This window comes from Amphiura filiformis, chromosome 10, assembly GCF_039555335.1.
Source record: "Amphiura filiformis chromosome 10, Afil_fr2py, whole genome shotgun sequence".
Lineage (NCBI taxonomy): Eukaryota > Metazoa > Echinodermata > Ophiuroidea > Amphilepidida > Amphiuridae > Amphiura > Amphiura filiformis.
In genome coordinates, this window is record NC_092637.1 from 36,874,101 (window position 1) to 36,897,026 (window position 22,926).

The 22,926-nt window shown below is 39.0% G+C and overlaps 1 protein-coding gene across 1 annotated transcript in view; it reads left to right on the top strand.

Annotated features, from left to right (window-relative positions):
- LOC140161830 (carnosine synthase 1-like) overlaps nt 1-22,319 on the top strand; it is a 35,249-nt gene extending 12,930 nt beyond the window's left edge. Inside the window, exons 5-16 of the mRNA XM_072185126.1 lie at nt 88-326; nt 1,399-1,539; nt 2,309-2,497; nt 4,006-4,287; nt 4,674-4,905; nt 6,649-6,805; nt 6,871-7,051; nt 9,735-9,906; nt 14,784-14,946; nt 15,966-16,258; nt 17,427-17,513; nt 19,612-22,319. Coding sequence (XP_072041227.1) covers nt 88-326; nt 1,399-1,539; nt 2,309-2,497; nt 4,006-4,287; nt 4,674-4,905; nt 6,649-6,805; nt 6,871-7,051; nt 9,735-9,906; nt 14,784-14,946; nt 15,966-16,258; nt 17,427-17,513; nt 19,612-20,108 — 2,633 coding nt within the window. The 3' untranslated portion in view covers nt 20,109-22,319. The remainder of the gene's footprint in view (nt 1-87; nt 327-1,398; nt 1,540-2,308; nt 2,498-4,005; nt 4,288-4,673; nt 4,906-6,648; nt 6,806-6,870; nt 7,052-9,734; nt 9,907-14,783; nt 14,947-15,965; nt 16,259-17,426; nt 17,514-19,611) is intronic.
- Nucleotides 22,320-22,926: the final 607 nt, after the last annotated feature.

Below are 22,926 nucleotides of genomic sequence, written 5' to 3' on the forward strand. Positions count from 1 at the left end.
TCTGGATTTTGATGGTTTTTACAATCCTCCGGATGAGCAAATCACTGAATAAGTCTTTAAATGGGACTACCATGTTGTGTCTTACAGGTGGACAACAGGTGTCTGACAGCATGCACCTAATATTCTCACAATCATGGGTGTCCAAGGAACCCTCCAAGGACCACCCGGGTATCTTCAACATGTACGTGCACAAGGCCATCACGTTCCACAGGGGCGGGCTCACGTACATTGACGAGTTCTCGCCACCCAGACGTGTGACCTACCTGGTGAACTTTTTCACCAATGCCATCACCCATGGCCTCGTGGATTGGGGCTCAGAGATGGAGGTAAGAAGGGAGTTTGTAAATAGTGAAAGGATACAAATGGGTCGAAATGAATAGATGGGTTTAAAATGGGTCAACATCAATCAATCCAAAATTACTCAAAAGGCCTTAATGTATCAAATGGGTCGTTCAAAAATACAATATAACCTACAAAATAAATGATATATGGCAGGAGCCATATGTGACCATCCACCACAACTGAGCCCGGATGTCGCCAGTGCCACTATTGAGATATGCTCCATTGAACTTAACAATAAACAATAGGAAACAACGGATTTATTGACTGTTTTATTGATTTTCACTTCTTAAATGTCAAAATCTTTTTAAAGCTAATTTCAAGCAGAATATTTTGGTTGAATATCTCATAAATGATGATTGGCGACTTCAGGGCTCAGTTGTGCTGGATGATCACATAATTTGTTTTGCAACTACAAAGACTCAAATGCGGCAAACTTAAGGGCCTTGTCCTGTAGATGTGTATCTTGCGTATTTTGGTCCCAGATGTCAAAGGTCATTGGTCCCAAGGCCTCAATTGTAGATATGCGGAACATGCCATTTTTAACTATACGTTCACAAATATACATAAGCCCAATGGGTCATCTAGTATGGGCCTCAAATATTAAATTTAAGAATCATTACATTGACCGTTGACATGGATAGCCCTATAACTACGAAGGTTCCATGGCCCATTATGTGGCATACTTATGGGTCATTCCACCTAGAATTGACATGTGGCCCCAGATGTCCAAGGTTAAGAGCCCCAGTGGCCCCAATAAGGCAAGGGACTTTAATTTGGTATATATACCAGGGCAGTTTATCTTGTGCTTCTACATGTTCTCTGTTAATATGTTTATCCAGTTGATTTACTGGTGGTCTGTTCATTTGTTATTTTCATTATTGTAAATCGATGAACTTACGTACATGACGATATATATAAGTCCCCTACGTTAGTTATAATTTATATATCTTAATATGTAAAATACCACGATCTACCATATTGGTGAGAAGTCTCCCTGACTTCAAGGATATATTTAAAACGAATTGAATTTAAAATGTACATCCTTGTTTCTTGCAGAGGAACTTGGACTGTCAGATGAGCAGCTCGATACCACTGTGTGATATGATACACGACAAACTCTGGACCCGCTACCTCATGTCCAAAGTTGGGATTGTCGTACCTGAGACACTAGCTTTTAAGACCGAAGACAAGCGCAAGGTACATCATAGCATTTAAACTGGTATTATATAAATAAAATGTAAATTTTTGTGTTTGTTTGTTGGTAGCAGTTGTGTTCACCCATGTATATCCTAAATAAAGACATATGTGTCAAAATTAAAAGGTCTGATTTAAGACCTTATTTGGTTAAATTGGTTGAAAATTATAGAAACGGTGATCCAAAACCTAATGAAGATACCCCGGGAAGATACGAAATAAAAAGTTGCACTTTTGTGTTCTAATCAATGAAAGCACGATGCTAGTTTTTCGTGGTAATCAATGAAAGCACGGCGCTATGAGTTCTCTTGTTCGCGAACGCTTTGTGTACAAATCAATAGGACATGCAATGTGGCAAACTGCAACTTTCATATTTGCATCTTCCTTGGGTTTTTGGATCGTCATGTCTTTATTTCTTGAACAATTTCAACGAATGAGGTCTTAAATTCGAGCTATTGGCTGATGGTTCAATTATGACACATCTGCCTTTGTTTAGGATACACAGGGGGTGAACGTAACTGGTACCTTAATTATTTGGCTTACTGTACATGTTAAAAAATAATAATTAGTAATTATTAATTATTAATGTGCCTTAAGTCTGACCATGTTTCAAACTGTTTGGTTAAGAAAGCCGCAAGTCATTTCGTCGAATTGGCGAATCAGCAACATGTAATGGCCGATATTAGTCGCAAATAACACAATTAAAAAACATTAGCGTAGCACTAACGCCGGTCAAAGAATTCACCGTTTTCTATGCATGTACCTCTCTCAGGTGCCCAACTCTGATGCCATCCGAGTGTGTGTGCTGGGCAAGTGTGCGAAAGCCGAGAACACCGACCAGTTGAACGCTGACAACCCGTGCGTGTATATCGGGAAAAGATCGAATATGGCAGTGTGTGTAAACATGCCATTTCCGTGGAGCAGGAAATCGCTACATTCCTTGGCAAATCTGGCATCAATGGCAAGAAGGTGAGTTGCTAGGGGGTTTTCGGGGGCAAAATTTGTCTCAATAACAAATGTATTGTTGCCTGAGAGGGGTTTTTTCCATCTCACATATGACTAAAATATTAAGCCATCAACATTTTCAATACTGACTTTAAGTATTATATATCAATAATATTAATGTTCTTACCAATAAGAAGCGTTTGGTCAAAAAGATCAAACGCCTTCAAGAAATCCACTTCTCCTATATATGTTGCAATTCCTCGCCGCTCCCTGGAATGTAAAACGAACATTACAATTGGCGTATGTCAATATGACTCTGATCATCATTTAGTAAATTAATGACGCGTTATAAAGCAATAACAACAACAACAATAATAACAATTTATAAAGCGCCAATATTCAAAAGTCAGTTCTTCAAAGGCGCTAAAAGGCATAACCATGAAATTAAATCTGATACGCTTGTTAGAGCAGATGGCTTTAATAACAGCTTCTTGCCAACAGTCTGAGCATTTCAAATATGGATGGGACGTTTGTTCCATTATTTTAGTCCAAAACATGAGAACGATCTGTCTGTGCCGAAATGACACACTATGGGTTCTGAGTTAAAGAAACTGAGGAGATGATGTTGACGACGAACCGGTTGTGGCTGAAGCAAATCAGAGATATCACAAGGAGACAGTTAGTGAGCAGTGTAGACCAAAAGGATGACTTTTGAAAATGATGCGTTGCTGTATGGGGAACCAGTGGAGAGCAACGAGTTCATGAGTGATCGAGTCAAAATTTCTACGCTTGGCGATTATCCTGGCTGAAGTGTGTCTGGAGATGAGAGATTTGCTAATGCCCGTCAAAAGGCTGTTGCAATAGTCCAATCTGCTGGGGACAAGAGTGTGTACTGCTAACTTAGCTGCTTCTGTCGTAAGCACTTTTCGAGCCCTACTAATGTTGTGGAGATGGTAATTGGCAGTCTTGATAACATTTGCAACATGGGAATTCAAAATGTGCTCTAAAACCGATCACCACAACTTTGGAAACTTTGGAAACACAGTCTTCAAGCTTTGACACAGCTTGTGTTACACCTTCCTCAAATGTTGGACACCGTATACATGGTATACAACTGTGTGACATCTACATAAAATTGCAGATCGAGTTCATACTGGCGGATGAGTTTCCCGAGAGGAAGCATATAAATGGCAAATAAAGTGGGTCCTAGAACAGATTCTTGTGGCACGCCATAGATCAAAGGTTGGCTAGAAGTTGATATGCCAGTAATGAGAAGGTGTTGAGATTGTCAGACAAATATGATCTTAATCAGGCCAGGGGATGCCATGCACACTCAACATATCTCCCAAGCGATGCAGTAACACTCCGTGATATATAGTGCCAAACGCACTTCTTAAGTCAAGAAGGACAAGAATGGTGATGCCAAAAAGTAGTTCGATGTGGGAGTTTGATTGACAGCGTCGTCAGGTGTGATCTAGTTTCTTTATTTCTGGATTTTATTATAACTATTGCTATTTTTTTCAGATTGTTGTGAAGCCGTCGGGCTCCGAGTTCAACGCCAGTATCGGTGTGACCATTCATCAGGCTGACAACCTCGGATCCATCTCCAACGCTGTCGAAGATCTACTTGAGAAAATGGACGGTGAGGATACCGTCCTCGTCGAGACGTTCGTGGAACCCATTTCTCCACTGCATATCGTCAATGGGAGCCAAGCGGTGGAGTTGTGGAAGGCTACTGAGAGACTCAGTTTTCGTGCCCGCACGACCGTCAGCAGAGATTTTGACGGCAAGCCTGTCACAACTTCGGTAATTACACACTAAATTAAAAGCATAATCATCATATTGAACAAATAAATATCTGCACTAACACAGTCTTTAAACTGCATAGCATGTTGAATCACAATGACTTTTAAACTAATCGGTTTATCAAAAAAAACAAGAAAAAAAAACATGCATCACAGATAATATTACGATTAAAATGTAATAGCATATGTTTGATTAATGTGTTAATCCTGTTTATAAAAGATACAAATGATGCAATTTGCAGGACAACTGCAAAATACGTTTCTGTATCGGAGAAAAAACAGGTGTGAAGGATTTGAAACAGGTGTGAAGGATTTCAAAACGTTGTTTCAAATCAAATTACAATCACCATAATCATTTTTAAACATGCTTATTTATGTCCTTTACAGATAAACTGTGGGCTATCGTCCAAGGACTCTTCAATCAGCAGAAACAACACTGTCCCACAGGGCCTCGACTCCACCCTACTAGCCTATGGCTTGACCGACCCCGCCATGAGGCGTGCCGTGGATCGTGACATCCGCAAGAAAGGCGAGGACCTGATGAGAATCCTCAGTGAGGAGGAACATAAACTGGACGAAGAACAGAGGGGTGGTCTTGGTGGTTACACCGATATTATTGGTACGTGATACGAATGTTGGCGGTAGATTAATTTGGGCTCTATTGGCACCAAAATTAATCTACGCGCCGTTATTATTCAATTGAGCATGTTGAGTAAGCACAATAAGAAGTATGTTACGACCAGTAGGCCTAGTTACTAAATAAAAGGAGATTGCCAAAAAAATTAAAAATTAAACAAAACATTGAAGCTAATCCGACTAAAGTATCTGCAACTCTGATTCACATTAATTCTTATTCTTTGTACGCGCCAGTGGTCATGAAAAGGATGTGGTATGTGAAGAGAGTACTCTTCAACAACAACAGTTGCTCAAGCATTGTTGCTTTCTCGTCTTGTGTATGAGCTTAATATACTCAATTGACCCCATTTTGCAGATGTTATCCATAGAGGTTATCCACGTTACTCATGTGTGACTTCTAACAAAAGGCGCTGCTTCCCGTAGTATTCCTCATTCAAACCAATTCAATGCATGACCTCGGAGTTACCTGCATGACTTTGGCGGGCTATTTTGAAACAGTCATGGTTGCACATGCAGGTACTTCTTTTGAAAGTCCTAAACAAGGTATAGCAGTCGCTGATAGGATATGCAGCTTATAGACGAATCCAACGATCCAAGTCATGTTCAGGATTTGGTCGGCCATATTTGGTTCCCCGCATGCACCAAACAGGTGTTGTGATTGCCCAATTGGGTGGATTAAACCCGCTTAAAATTCGATGTTAGATTCTTTTGTGTTGTAAACTGTCATCATTCTTTTGTCTACGTGTAACACGGGTGATAGAATGCAGTTTAAAATACCCTTCAAGGCCGCACCATTTCACATTTTAGGTGAGATAGCTGGGTCCCCGACGCGGCTATGGCTGCCATTGAGGGGTAGGAATGCGTGAAATTGGATTCGTTTATAGAACACGGATAACCTCTATTACCCAAATCTGTAAGTAGCCGAGGGATGAGCTACTTTGCAAAAACATTTGGCCAGAAATTTGAGGGGTCTGCCATGTTTACTATGAGATTTTGCCTATCAGATACAAAATTCATTGTGAAAGAGGAAAGTGTACAGATTAGTATTTTAGCCTGAACTCTTTTGTAAGCTCATGGGAAATTCATAAAATAGACTTGTATTATGTTGCATTCTGGTTCACACTTTTTGTTTTTAAGAAAAAAATTGCACGCATTTCACGTGATAGATTTTCAATAATTATTCATGTGTGTATCAAAAATCCGGAAGAGATAATTATGCTAGTTGTTTGCAGCTTCGGATAACTTGTTATTTTTACAAATATAGAATAGAAATGAATTAAGCTATGATTTAGCAAAGTTATTAACATTCATTCTTAAACACTTGAGAACGTTCCTGAAAACTTATTGGTTCTTACCCAGCTTTACCCGTGTGATATGACACGATATCACACGGGTTAGCGCGTGTGCGTCAACGCGATACGCATACTCGCTATTTGGACCAATCGGAGGCACACAGCAACAACGGAACTGATCGATTTTAAGCCCTAGGTAATTCCTTGCAAAATGTAGATTTAATTTGATTAAAATTTGTATAATATTTTTATGTGAATTGAAGTGTTTAAGAATGAGAATAAAGGTATTGTTTTTAGCCGCTGTCGTGCATCTATCGTCTCATATAACACGGGCGACATCATTATTTTTAAAATAATGATGTCGCCCGTGTTATATAAGACGATAGATGCACTCCAGCGGCTAAAACAATGCCTTTATTCTCTAATTGTTTCAGGCGTTGATTTCCTCCTTACCAACGAGGATGGTAAAATCATTCCCGTGGCCATCGAAGTGAACAGCCACGACTGCAGGGACAACTACCAGGTGGTCGATTTCATGTACCATCTGACCCAACAATGCACAACGATCGATACACAACTCAGCTACCAGGTGCGTCGATCTGATAAAGAGTACGACAGTGATACACCGCAAAACAAGACTCGATCCTCGGCCGCAGTGTCCGACCATGGGTCCGATCCATGATTCAGAGATCCCAGGACCACGTTCTTGACGGGAAACATATCCTGATTATTGGCGCTGGTGGATGCAGCAAGGGGTTCATCTGGACTGATGCAGCCACTTTGGGTGTTAAGATGATTCTAGTCGAGTCAAACCCAAACCACTTCGCAAAGGACAAGGTCAGTGTTGTGTTTAGAGAATAAAGGTATTGTTTTTAGCCCCTGGAGTGCATCTATCGTCCCATATAACACGGGCGACATCATTATTTTAAGTAAAACAACTTGGCGAAGCCGAGTTGTTTTACGCCAAAAATAATAATGTCGCCTGTGTTATATGAGACGATAGATGCACGACAGCGGCTAAAAACAATACCTTTATTCTCATTCTTAAACACTTCAATTCAAATAAAAATATCATACAAATTTTAATCAAATTAAATCCTACATTTTGCAAGGAATTACTTGGGGCTTAAAATCGATCAGTCCTGTTGTTGCTGTGCGCCTCCGATTGGTCCAAATAGCGAGTACGCGTATCGCGTCGACGCACACTCGCTGTCCCGTGTGATATCGTGTAATATCACACGGGTAAAGCTGCGTAAGAACCAATAAGATTGCAGGAACGTTCTCAAGTGTTTAAGAATTCTTTATATTGATGGTGTGTTTCTCCTATTAATATGAAAGCAGCGTGGCCCTGCACTTAAGGTCTTTGATTCTGATGAAAGAGATCCCCAGTTCAGTTCCCGGTGGTAGCAAAATATCAAAATTACTGTATTGTGGGGCAGATGCAGTGAATAACAAAGATCTCGCAGCCAATTCCGATCAGGGTAAGATCTGGCTGTCTGTGCATCCGACCCAAAAAGGACCCCCAAATGGAAATAAACTTCATATAGCTTTTGTGGGATATCCTAGACAAAGTAGGTAAAGAACAAATAAACACACTGTGAAACGATTGCTCGCTACAAGAGGAAACTGAATATAATTAATAAGAAAGAAAGAATAGTTTACCAACCCAAAGTGTTACAATTGAACAAAATTGCTGTCTTGTTTAATTGTAACAATTTGGGTTGGTAAAGTGTTCTTTCTTTCTTATTCTGGGCCATACGGTCCAAACAAAGCAAACGCATATATGGTAGAGCTGGAGATCTGACAGGTGTGCCCCATAGAACGTACGTGCGCGTAAATCCTATCAACCGAGTGCGGATCTAGTTCCTATGAAAAAGGACTAGGCCCTATAGTTCTTCACGTTTCGACCGTGACAGACTCGTGGTATGTTAAAATGCCATGGTGGTGGTGCTTATATACACCGGGTGTGCATTGAGGTTCATTTAAATGTGCTGATTTTGCATGATTTTATAGCGGTACGCTTCCGTGAGCAAATCATTAAGGTTCGAAAGTATTTTTGATTATATCTGAAGGATGCTGAACAAATTTGGCTTGGGCTGCACTCTTCAATATGTTAAAAGTTATGTCAATTTTTGGTTGGGTAAATTAAGGTTAAACATGTAAAATATCCCAGAAATCATTTTAAAAAAAGTTACAGAAACATTTATATACAAATATAATACTCTACAGGCCCAATAATATATTCTTATTATGCTTTAATACCGTTCACGGTTGTTTGATGGCATGTAAAACAGTCATTTTTAAGTAAAGATGAACAATGGTGGCGGTATTAATCTTAAATCTTGTTTGCAAGGGTAGACACTTTGCAAAAAAACTTTTTATCATGAAAATGTGAGGAACCACTCATATTATTTGGCTATTCTTTTTTGTTATATTTTTTAATAGCGCCCTCAATTATAAATAAAAAAAGGTATCCGACAGCCAATCACTTTTTAGCCCTTCCTCATTCTTCAGGCTCTGCAGTCTGTTGGGGGCTAATTTATAGTTCAAGGTTTTAATATTGTCTTTGAGCACTTTAAAAAAATGTTAATAAAGCAGAATTAACCCACAAAAATGGTTAACAGTTTTATCCAACCACGTGTTAAAATTTAGAACGATTAAACTTAAAAGAAAAGAAAGTTTTAAGTAACCCCTGTTTTGTAAAATAGAATTAATGAACAACATAACAAACCACATGTAAATGTTTAATGAACAACTGTTGGTTACGTTTTTAACCACCAAATGTGTGGTTCACCTGTTGGTTAATTGTTGATTATTTTAATGATGTTTAATAACAGGACAGAAAGGTTATAGCCATTAAGAGTACATGTTTAAGTTATCATTCCCAAAAAAGTTTGTCACCAATTTTGATGAACCAGAAATCCCTTTCGAATGCAGTTAAATTTTTATTTATATAAGACTTTTGAGCGATACAACCAAACTGAGTATTGTACAGCTTTTTCAAAGAACCCGGATGCAATGCAATATTGTTTTCAATATTGTATCGCCATCGCGAGTCATCATAGTCACATGACCTTCACAAGTCTGCTACTCGTACGATATTGTATCACAAAATTAATACTCACTAATATTGCTATTTTCTTCCAAACAATTTAATTTTATGGTTATGTCAGCCTTCCTAACAGAATTAATGCACACTAATATTCCTATTTTCTTCCAAACAATTTAATATTATGGTTATGTCAGTCAATTTAATTTATTAACACTAAGGGGTAAAATTGCTAAATTATCCATCTGGTACTGGTGATGGATGCCTTCCTAAAATAAAAATATTGACACGAAGGAATAAAATTGGTAACTTATTCATCGGGTACTGGTGAAGGTACCTTACTAAAAAAACATATTGACCCGGAGTTGTAATACTGGTATCTGGTGCTGGTGATTGATGCTTGCCTGATAAAAAAAAATTATTTAACGGGTACTGGTGAATACCTTCCTAAAACTGAAATAAAAAATACAGGTTTACAAGTTTATCAACCTGGACAACGAGGATCACACCAAGGATCATGCCAACGCCCTGGAGATCGTGAAGATTTTGCGGAAAAAAGGGATCACAGTCGATGGTTGTCTCACATTCTGGGAGTACTTTGGACCGCTGGCCGCATTGTGTGCTGAGCACTTGAAGACGAAAGGTATAGTCTTAGGGTCTCGGTAGACTAACAAAGCATGAAGAAATTTAGTCAATGTTTACAGGTGTTTCTTATGTTATGAGTCAGAAAGACTCACGGCCAAAATCACCTTCTACCTAAATTCACTTCAAAATACAAAACAAAATACACATCACATCCTCCACCTTGAAAGAAGAAAGTTTGCATGCAATGAAAACTTTCTTATGTATTCTTCTTGTACGTCACCAATATCAACCTTGAGTGTTTAACTCGTAATATTACAGAGTGACTACTTGTCACACACATGTTCCTTTCTTGTTTCTCAATTTTATGCAATTCTGGACATCAGCCTTGGCATTGTCTTTTCCTTTAATATGCTTTATGTCCATGTTGTACTTTTGCAAGGTCAAACTCCATCTCACCAGTCTCTGGTTTTTGTTCTTCATCTTCTGATGAAGGTGAGGGATTGTGATCTGTAAAATAATACAAGCACGGGGTATACTGTGGTACCCAAATACACGTCAAAATGCAGTTGTGCTATGCTAGCAATGTCAAACACTCCTTTGCAATTATGGAGTAATATCTGGTGCTTGTTAAATTTCCTTGTAAAGTAACATATAGGGTGATCAATTTGATCTTCATCCTCTTGCATCACAACACCTCCATGTCACTGGCATCAACAGTCTATTTGAAATGTTTCTAATAACCAGGCGCAATTAGCACTGGGGAACTCATGAGTATCGATTTCACCTTGTGAAAGTAAATTTCGCATTGCTCTGACAAAATGAATTTTGCATTCCTTTTTGGTGGATCGGTCAAAGAACTTGCTATATGTTTGTGGTATTATTCAATTGCTTCAACTTTGGCTTTGATAGGTTACTTATTTCCTAAGTATGTGACTGTGGCATCATGCATGGCAAAATCGCTTTTAAAGTTTTTACCAGATATACTGTCAAATTCGTTTCAGACAATTTCTGAAACAATTGATGGAACTGCCCCATGTGTTGTTCCCACGTTTGACTGTAGACAATCAAAATCATCAACCTCAAAACCAATTCTGACAATAGTGCTTCAGCCAGCTTCTTGAACAGTTGATGGAGTTGCTTCATTCTTTGGAAAGTTACAGGTGCATTGGTCAAACCAAATGGTATAACTTTGTACTGGTAAAGAACAAATGATGTATAAAAAGCAAAACTCTCTTTGGCATGTTTGGCACGGTCTGTTAAAGGAAACTGGCACGGTCTGTTAGAAGAACCTTTCAAAAGTAAAATTTGCTAACAAATTTTGCGTTCCCAATTTTGTCTGTGCAATTCTTGGAATATGATACGAGTCTGTCTTTGAATGAACATTTACAGTTCGCATATCCGCGACTAACCTGTACATGCTGTTGAACCATCAGGCTTAAGAACAAGGATACGTGGTGAATTCCATTCACTCTTACTTAGTTCTACAGGGTGTCCCAAAAAAAAGAGGCCCCACATTGCGCCCTCTTTTTCTCCTATTTCTCCTACGTTGATCAAATATATTTTGGTATGTAAAGAAACCCTAAATCGTTAGCTTTAATAAACCAAAACAATTCTTTCAATCGGCTCACAATTTTTGAAGATATGCCCTCTTTAAAAATGTACCCGTTTTTCACTCTGTCCACGGATGAGGTTTGGCTACATCAAAGATTTAAACGAAACACACGGTTAATGACATGGATAGATAATAGCATTAGTCTTGGGAAAGCATTCACTATAAGCGAGGATCACCAGATAGCTTCAAACATCTTCGCAACCCCGATTTACTGCTGCATTCGCAAGTATCCGGCGCACAAGGCCTTAAGGATGGTACGCAACACAATTAATGCAATGAGAACTAGGGCTGAAACCTGTATTCGTCACGGAGGCAACCAGGTAGAGGGCAGAGCAGCACAGTAAACTCACTTCAAAAGAACCAAAGACAAACTAAACAGCCCTTTTCAGGGCTACCTTTTATTCCAAAAAGAGAAATGACTTATGTTGTCAATAAAAAGAAAGCAAGAAACGAGAAAAACATAAGTAATTGCAAGTATAGCAAAAGAAGTCACATCCCACATCAATTTCGCCCAAATTAATGACACTTAACAAAATACATAACCCATAAGCCCACCGGTAAAGCCCATTCCCTTAAATAAAGTTGTTATTTTATAAAGTTATCATCGAGGGATGTTTTATATTCATGCATGGTATATGCACTTTTCAATCTTTGAAGTAGCCAAACCTCCTCCGTGGACAGAGTGAAAAACGGATACATATCTTTAAAAGGACATATCTTCAAAAGTTATGAGCCGATTGAAATAATTGTTTTGGTTTATTAAAGCTAACGATTGAAGGTTTCTTTACATACCAAAATATATTTGATCAACTTTTCAGAAATAGGAGAAAAAGAGGGCGCAATGTGGGGCCTCTTTTTTTGGGACACCCTGTATATGATATCATGTTTCATATGTTCCATTGTAAATGGTTTGACTCTGTTTGGATGCTGCTTGATTGATTTTGTATCACCAACATCTTTGGTTTTTTGTTCTTCATCCGCTGGCCGCACTGTGTGCTGATCACTTAAAGACGAAAGGTATAGTCTAGGGATTTCGGTAGACTAACAAAGCATGAAGAAATTTAGTCAATGTTTGCAGGTGTTTCTTATGTTACGAGTCGGAAAGACTCAAGGCCAAAATCACCTTCTAGCCGAATTCACTTCAAAATACACAATAAAATACAAATCACACCCTCTCCCTTAAAAAAAAGAAAGTTTGAATGCAACACCAACTTCAACTATGTTCTATGATATCATTTTTCAGATGTTCCATTGTAAATGGTTTGACTCTATTTGGATGCTGCTTGATTGATTTTGTATCACCAACATCTTTGGTTTTTTGTTCTTCAAAGCAGCTCTCCCTCAGCTGAAAATAGGGAAAATAATCTGTCCGGAACATATCTGTCCGCTTCACTGAACACGTACAGTAATTAAATGCAATTTTGATGGTTCCCAGCAGCGCGTGATTTCGACCACCCTTTCCCTGGTCAACGACATCCAGGTTATCACCGCCATCGACGCTAGATTAGAGAAAGCAATAGAACCGCACCATGGCCGAATACAAACTCATTTTTAAGCTCGACATCGTTCATCCTGGAGACTTATCAGCAACTCTAACACTTATAGCTTATGACTCTTTATTTTATATTTTTCTGCTGTACTATTATAGTTTTGCTTAATATTGTCATGTACACTGAAAGCCAAACTGGAGTCTAAATGACTCTAAAAGCAGAGTCCAGCCACTCTGCGACTCTATGTCTAAAGTGACTTTATATTGGGAGTCATTTGACTCCCTTGAAGAGCCATAAATTTCTTGACTCCGCTGAAGAGTCACTGTTGATGACTCTACACAGGAGTCATTTGACTCCCAATATAGAGTCATTTTAGACATAGAGTCTCGTAGTGGCTGGACTCTCCTCCTAGAGTAACCCAGACTCTATTAATAGAGTCACTCTGACTCCATTACAGAGTCACTTCGACAGTCCGAAGAAGGGCAAAACAATGATACACATAGATGTACATCAAGATAAAAATTCAAAGAATAGACCTACCGGAATAGGAGACTTTACTCTGAGTTTCACGCCATAGGCGATTGTCAGATGACACGATAGAGAAAATTTGTCTTGCCCCCCATCCTCTTGGAATGGGAGAATATACATTCCATGGTGTCAAGAGCCAAGCCATTACAGAGGCTGACTCCCTTGAAGAGTCATAAATCTATTGACTCCGTCGACGACTCCGAATGTAGAGTCAATTGATCCCACATGTAGAGTCAACTGACTCTCCTGTGATAATCAGGTGACTCCTTTGGAGAGTCAGTGCTAGTTTACTCCACTTATAGAGTCATTTGACTCCATTCTGGCTATCTGTGTAGCCTATATTACTTTATTATATGGTTATTATCGCCCTTCCACAGTTTTTGTATAGTCTACAAGGTTCTGTCAGATGTTGTATCTCCTTTTAAATAAATAAATAAATGTAGACATTTATAAAGCGCTTTATGCCGTAAACAGCCTCAAAGCGCTTTACATTTATTCCGCCGTCAATAGAATATGTCGGAACCACGTTTGCAGCCTACAAGTGGCGCAGGGTCCATCAGTACAACGACTGTGACTACTCCTAACAGCTTCCCATTGCACCTGGGTGGGGTGAGGCAAGCGAGGCAAAGCGCCTTGCCCAAGGGCGCAACACGGTAGGCCTACTGGGACGGGGAATCGAACCCACGCATGTCGAGCAAGCTTTCAGATTATGAGTCCAAGGCCGTAACCACTGAGCCACCGTGCCCTCGTTTTCCTTGGTTCGTGTTTTCTCCCTCTTAGTATGAAAGCGGTTGATCTTGATCAACGGGTTTTTTTCCTTCTCTTTGTTATTCAGTCTTGCATTATTCTTAGAACAACAAAGTGTTGATGTTTTACAGTACATCCTCTCTTTTTGTTTTGTTTTTTTAGTGAAACAAATTACCCCATGCATAATTTGATCACTTTTGAATACAGTTACGATGGTTCTACCGTACTTGCAACTTTTGGCCCGTCGCTCGTGATTGAGGCCGATCCGCTTGATGTGTTATGAACGTCTCGTGCGCCATTTACGAGCAGTTGTATGAATACCGTGTACGCCTTGTACGTACAAACATACGCAAGATCGGCTTATAATTTGATCGTATGAATTAATCAGCTTGTTCAGTCATTTTATTAAAATTAATCTTGACACAATTACGGGAGTTGAAACCTTGAAGGCCCGTAATTGCTATTTCTTGAAATTGCGCTATAGGGCCTATACACGCCGCACGCACGCTGTTGTTAGGCATTTGTTACGTCAAACAATGTTTATCTGTCTGATTCCAGGTGCAAGCTATGCGGCAGCCTGTATCGGAAAGAAGAAGAGCTACACGCAGGCCGCCATACATACACGTAACGCGGATATCCCGCACTGGCCCATTACCAGTCTGTACTCCGCTGCGTCCTGTCACATCGCTTCTGAGGCCGATATTGAACAAGCTTGCAAGATGTGAGTAATATTAATTAACTTTTGTTGAACTTTATTAAAGGAGGATTTCTAGCATCCTCTTTTTATGACATTTTCAGTAGATATCCACGAAAAAAGCTTATTTCCAAAATTTCAGTTGATTCCGATTTTGCGTTTGCGAGTTATGCATGATTATGTGTATTACACTGCTCCATAGACAATGTGTTGTAATTTCGTTCTGGTGCACCAGAACGAAATTCAAATTTAACGATATTTTTGCTAAACGAATTAATCTGCAAGAAATATTTGGTACATAAACATTATGTAGCCAGAGGTATCCAGTGGTGTAAAAATCTCAACTTTTTTGGGAAAAGTGGGGGATGAGGCTGTGGATCACGAAATGCCCCTTTAAGTCTTTAATCCCTAAGTGCCCTCAATACTAATGCTACAGCACAAGGCGACTGTAAGTCATATGAAAAGGTTTGACTACAAAAACCATTCTCTTATAAATGCATCTACGCACACATTCCACCTCGATACACCCGAGTTATACTACACGGTTGAGTGCATAGCATCATAAGAGCTGTGTGAGATCTTGTGAAAATAGACATATGTGATTGGTTTTTTGTCAAAACCTCAAGCGTTCCCTTCATCCAATCAGAAATCACTTGTCTTTTGGCTCCCTTGATACCTTTGCGGAACCAATTGGAAGACCAAGATTTTAACCCCGTCTCAAATTCCAACCACCTATGACTCGATAATCCATTCATTTGACCAAAGGTTAAATTCCGGTCAGATAAGCCAGTTTTCCGCTACCACCAAATTTAACATCAGTTGGCATTGGTCGCAGGCCACCAGTGCATCATAATGTATTAAATCGTTAGAATTGCACTTTTCTTGATAAAATATTCACCACCACGGTTAAATATTCAACCCTGACTATATATTTGTCTATATTTTTAACTTACATAAGCTTACATACTTGAGTTTTTTGTTGTGTTAGCAAATGAAGAAGACATTATCGTATAACTTTTAGTCTACTTTTTATTCTTTATCCACAGTGTCAGCTTCCCAGCGATCCTCAAACTCGAGTACGCTTCCGCCGCCGTCGGTGTGAACATGTGCAGGAACGAGGACGACGTCCGTAATGCGTACACCGCTCTCAAGAATAGTCTCGCCACCATGGAAGCAGAGTACCGTAATATCGGACTCGGTTATCATGATGGCAACACCATGTTATTAATGGAATACCTCGACGGCTCGGAGCATGATATCGACGTCATCATCTTCGAAAGGAAACTGGTTGCAGCCTTTGTCACCGACAATGGCCTGACTAACTATCCAGCTTATACTGGTACGTGCCATAAAATGAACAATGTAGGCCTAATGATAAAAATGAGTATGACTTTTAAAAAGCTATAGGAGGGGTTACTCATACGACCATAGGGGATGTGCCATAAACCACGTCTGTTTGACCTCGCAATCCGGGCTCGCAATAAAACCTTATTTGAACCCATTTCAATGTCAGTCAGTGTTGCCGATACCCTATAGCATAAAGGCGTAGGTGAATCAACAATCGACCTCCCAATCCGCGCCAAATATCCCCGAGTTTAAAAAAAAATTGTTGTGTTTTGCCAACGGAGGAACACTTCATTGAAAAACAATTGAATAAATATCCAAAACCGGGATCAAATGTTAAATATATTTTGTTGACGCCCGGAGTGAAGCTGTGGTAAACGATCTTATGCTATATTAGTAAACTGAACTAGCGCAAGTAGGTGGCTTAACCGCGGCGTTGGCAATATTGTACAGGTATAGCTTTTGTTCTCGATCGATCAAGATCACAGTTGTAAACTTAACTGACACTCCGTGTTCATCCACACCAAGCATTTAACAAGTGAATAGTATTTTTATAGGCCTCTGGATAGAAAGTCGAACATAGATTGAATAGCTTCACCAGGATTTGACGGATGAAGGGATAGAATGAATAACTAGAGGCCTTTTTTGCAAACAAATACGGCTATGTTTAAGTGTCCCGAAGAAGCTGCTTTTGATTAAACATTTGGGTCTCTGGGTCTCTATAATATTGATCTATGAAGATCATGTCCACACTCAAAGCAGCCAAAAAAATCGATTTTCATTATCTAAATCAATAAATATAATATTGAAAATAAAAACACTTTGATGTTTTGCAAAAGTTCATTCTACCAATCATATAATTTGAAAACTTGCTTGATTCATTGTTGTTAATGAGTTATGTACGTTTTACAAAAGTGTTGTTGTTTCAGCCCTCTTTACAACATAACTCAAGAACCACAGGACCTACAAAAGTATATCTGTGATATTTGAATTCTTCTACACACTCGCTATGATATGATCAATGCAATTTTTGCCAAAGCTCACTACCATTCGCAAGATGCTGTGAACTACCAAATCGTAACAGTTTAAAATAGTTGCTAACCTTAAGGTATAGTTGACATTTGCCAATGTACTTACTACGTAGTGAATTATATATTTTACAGAGACGGTAGCCCTGATGCCTTCAAACCTGCCCTCGGATAAACAAGCCCAGCTGGTGACAGCTGCTTACCAGTGCTGTAATGAGATAGGTATGAGTTCAGTATTCACCATACTTTCATTGAAACAATTGAATATATGAATACAAAAGCTACCTAAGTCCATACTTAAACCAAATTGAGTTAAGCATGGGAAAGTGTTGCTTTACATAGGCCTGTCATATGTATGAAAGAACAACTCAAATTCATCCTCTGTGTCTATTGAGCATGTGAAAAATAGCATGTATGAAAGAATCACCCAATTCCATGATTTGAGTTTTGTAACACATTGATTAAAATCCAGTATGTATAAAAGTCCACTTGTAACACATTCATTGCTAGAGAGTGACTTTTGAAAAAAAAATGGGTTTAATAAAAGAAAGTGTGTGGTTTATATTACATGGCAGAATGCTTATCAACATTATACATACTTGTGCGCTTTATTTTGTATTATCTTACTAGTGGTAATATCATTCTAACATTGTTGTCTTTGTATATGATTCAAAAACCACCTAAGTCCAAAATTTAAAATGAACCCCACGAAGTCCCTGAAATGCTAATCGTCATACCTAATACAGGTTAATCCACTCATTTGCACGTAAAACTTACCATATTGACCAGGTAAATCTAACTGAAGGAATTGAAATGATACACAGGTTTTTCTCTCAAAATCACTTCCCATGGACTTAGGTGGCTTTTGTATTCATGTATTCAATTATATTCAACATTTAACACGTGCTCTGGCTAAATTATCTAGCGGAAATCAAAAGTGTGTCATTGGTCATTTGCGATCAATATCGAATAAGCTTGCACGTGATGCGCAGTCTGATCCCATTCTATATTCTGACCAGAGACTACTACAGACCATTCACAACCAGTCAAAGTCTCAGCATCACCCGATAATGAGGGCCGATTGTTCCATGAAATTCGACAGGCAAAACTGCTACGCATGTGTCGCGTATTTTACGGTCTTTCGCGTAAACGCGAAGACACTCGAAGCTCTATCGCGTATGCGCGAAGGCAAGCAACGCTGTCGTGATTGTTAGATACGGCACGAAGGCCCGGGGGGGCACTTCAATATGAAATGGATATAGGTGTAGGGCTAGCACTTTCGCAGTAAGGGCATTCGGTGAGAGCAAAATGTAAAAAATATGGGGTCATTGGGTGAGAACATGACAAAAAACAGCGTCAAAAAACCTCGAAAATCGAATTTTTAGTTCAAAAAGGCTTCAAATTTCTTTGTTTTTTCAAAAATAGGTAACAAAATCAGTGATAAATGAAAGTTGCTGTTCAAATTGAAAAATAAGGGTCTTTGGGTGACAGATCAAATAGAAAAATAAGGGGTCTTCGGGTGACAGAACATGTGTTCGTAAAAAATATGGGGTCTTTGGGTGAGAGCGACGCTAAAAAGGGGTCTTAACAGCCCTACATACGCGTCACCTCCAAAGTGGGAGTGCCCCCGGGCACGATGGAACAATCGGCCCTCGTGAATATGCGAGAATTCACAGCATACAAAACACGGGGACTTTGACTGGTTGCAAATGGTCTGTAGTAGTCTGTGATTCTGACAAAATATTATGAATCATGAATCATGCCAGCAATGCCTATTTAGATCAGCCCGAGTCTGGTCGCCCTAAAGACAGGCTCCCCCGTGGCGCTGTTCAGGCGAAGAACAATCCTAGCCAAAAGTCTTGGGATACCTTTGATAGCGCATTGTAAAAAAGCCATAACACACTCCCTCGATCAATGTTGAACCCCACGTTTTTGGTCAAAATGCTTAAAAATTTCTTTCAAGCAATACTAAAGCTCGTTTCCAAAGGTTTTAACTGACTTTAATACCGCACAACAAAATTCACCTACCATGAATTTTGACTTTTTCATCGGAAGTAGTCCCCGGAAGTAGTCCTATAATGTTAACTGGATTTACCCCTTCGTTGATCATTGACGACCTTTGGTCGAATAAGGGCGTTGTGTAAGGGCAAGTCCATTTTAACATCATAGGACTACTTCTGATAAAGATGTGTGTCACACATCGAAAAATTCAAGGTTAGTTGAATTTTGTTGTTCTGAATGTCAGTTTAAATTCACCAGCACGCATAAACTTACATAGATATTCTCGACTAAACTACAATCACTTTGTATTATATTCTAGGTCTCTCCAACGGTGTGTACAATGTTGAGATGAAGATGACTGCCACTGGACCCAAACTGATTGAAATCAACGCCCGGATGGGTGGCGCGTACATCTGCAACTGGATCAAACGTCTGTATGGCGTAGATCTCATGAAGTGCGCTATGCTGATCTCATGCGGCATCAAGCCCTACGTCCCAAAATTGCCACCGGGGGAGTTTTTCATGGGCGTGAATCTGATTCTGTCAGAACACTTTTGTATCATGACCAACAGCAACCTGCGTAAGGTTCTTGACGATCTGCAAGCTAGCGGTGACGTGAACTTCATAATGATGGAGGATGAAGCTAAACTCAAAAACGATGCGAAGACCGAGCAATATGGAAAGCCGTTTGCGCAAATCGGTGTCAAGGGTCGCAATGTCGACGAGTGTCGACAGAAACTGAGCGAAGTGTGTGGCAAGCTGAATATTGAAACGAAAAACTATCGTGTCTCGGAGTTTATGAAATATATCAAATAATGTAATCATGGTATTCAGCTGTTTTTGGTTGTCTGTCGTCGTGACATCAATAGGGAATTTTCGATTTCCACAATGGATAGTTCTACGACGCAACGGTAAAACACCAAACGTTGTCGTCGTCGACTTTGTAATGCATCGTCGTCCAAACTCTACAACACTCTAAGAGCCTGACAACCGTCACGACGCGTGTTGGCGACGACGACAACGTTTGATGTTTTACCGTCACAGAACCATCCGTCGTAGAAATCGAAAATTTCCTAATATTAAGCTACCATGGCGTACCACAAGGCTCCGTGTGTGGCGCACATATCTTCACACATTACACCGCCCTTCTCGGCCAAGTAATTAATTAGTTATTCACTTGCGTGTATTCACTCTTGACCATTGTTTTCCAAATGGTTAATAAATAACGCAAATTTGAATTTATAAGAGTTGAATTTATAAATGACTGTTGACGCTATGGACTAAACCATGAAATTTATATCTTTATAATATTTATATCAGACATTTGAAGGACCTAGTAACGGTGCATTTGGTACTAACTATTGTGGGTAGGTCACAATGCGCATACTCTGGCACTGTGTGTAATAAACATTTGTCCCATTGTTATTCAAATAGTATATTATTATTGAAATGATCCCGTGACCCTACTAGAGGGCACTAAATATGTCTGCAGACAGAGCGTGGCTCGAAAGTACTCTCCCGACGAAATGTCTTTCCGCACCCCCTATAACCGCAGAAAATGTTAAATTGTAATGATACTACAAATGGAAAACGTATCAAATCTAACTGTCACTAAAATATAAACCCTTTAATCAATAACAGTCATAATTGCAGGAACCTGGAACCCTCATTTATTACAAAAATTAAGAAAGAAAAAATATCCTTATTTTGCGGTAAATTACACAGTAAAATTCCATTGGAAAAAGTGGCGGCGCTGTTTAATGAGGCTCATTATGACGTCAATACCCTGTTTCTTTCAAAAAGTTATCATGATCGACTTGCAGTTATCCCGACTGCACTGCTGGTCATCATCAACAATGTTTGATACAAACGCTCTTTGGGTTTGGTTGTTATTATTTATATTATCTTGGCGTTGTTTTTTTCGGCCGTCCAGATTTCGGGCGATTGTCCATTGAGCCATGAATCTCAATTTTTCTCAAATTATATCGATCAGATCCCTCGTCAATATTCAATAATCTTGCAAATTCACGGTTATATTTCACTATGATATGCTTCTATCATTCCCTTCTTATCTGGTGATCGGTAATTTTTGGCATTTTGAGCCTGATCTGATGTTAAAACTGAATAATTTTGGAAGTCGAAATTAAACTATAATGCGCTGCTAGATAGGAAATCCCTGTAGTGAGGCTGCATGATATTAACTGAATGGAAGTTATCTCTTTTGGATCGTGGCAAATAACATAATCACATAACAATTACTAATCCGTTGTAATCGGGGGATACCTTTATTCCTCTAGTATCGTAATTCATAACCTTGATCATTTGTTATGCATCACATGTTTTAAAAAAGAGTTCAAATACCCCGGGCGTCATCTGTTGTTATGGTGGTCGTCAAGGACTGACGTCATAATTAGCTAATTAAGCACAGCGCCGCCACTTTTCCTATGGGGATTTTGTCAAGGTTTTTCATGAGATCATAAGAAAGTTTGTTTCGTTATTTTCCAGCAATGTTTTGATGTTGAAAAGTTGATTAAAACTGATTAAAGGTATTATAGATGATATTGAAGTAAATAAATAGGTTTCAAATTATAGTATTATTTACTAAAAATTCAACAATTGTTACTGCGGAAAGACATTTCGTCGGGAGAGTATGCATATGACATCCCGTATTTTCAAATACTATACGCTGGCGAAATGATGTAATAATAGGATTAACAGCAATAGATAAAAACAGTTTTTGAATATACCCTGCTGCACTGGTACGTTCACGCGATACTTCTGCATTGAGCCATATCATGCTGATCACTCGCACCTGTAAGATTAGTATCTTTGAAAAGACAGGTATCGTATTCAATAATCTATGATTGCAGACATACACAGGTGATGAGTGCAACCTGCTTGTAGTGAAGCGCGATGTATTCAAATATTGTTTTCACCTATTGCTATGGTAGCTGATCCAATTATTACATCACTTCGCCAGCGTATCTATTATGTTGGGTTAATAGTTAAATAGCTGTTAATGATCGCTTTTCCATAAGGTACATTGTATACAATTTCGTTACAAAATAAATGTATTCAATTGTTCAATTTATTGCTTGTAATCTTTGAAGTTTACATGACTTTTTTAGCATCTAAAGTACATAGCTGGAGTGAAAACTATTCGGCGCGGCACCTCGACTGCATGAGAGAATTGTATTCAAACATTTATTGAATTATAACTTCAGATGCAGCAATTATGCAGCAAACACCGTTTGCCTGCATCTAAAAAGTATGTTAGTTAAACAATATAAATAATTGAGTATACAAATGACAATTAATTAAGGAAGCCAACCTTTAATCTTAAAATGCTGACCCACGTGATTTACCGAGCACGTGATATGTCAACATGTGACCGGGCATGTGATCTGTCAGACTTTACCAATTTTGGATGCCAGGCGTCAAATACCGTTTATGTCTGATTAGTGCACATTGATATTAGATGACATGAATACGAACACACAGACAAATATTGACCTTTTTCCCTTTATCCCACAATGCACTATTCCAGGGGGGTATGACGTAGTTTATCAACCTCATAGATCGTGTGCATCCGATGGTCTTTTCCAGGCCTTTGCAATTATTTTGTCTTAATATG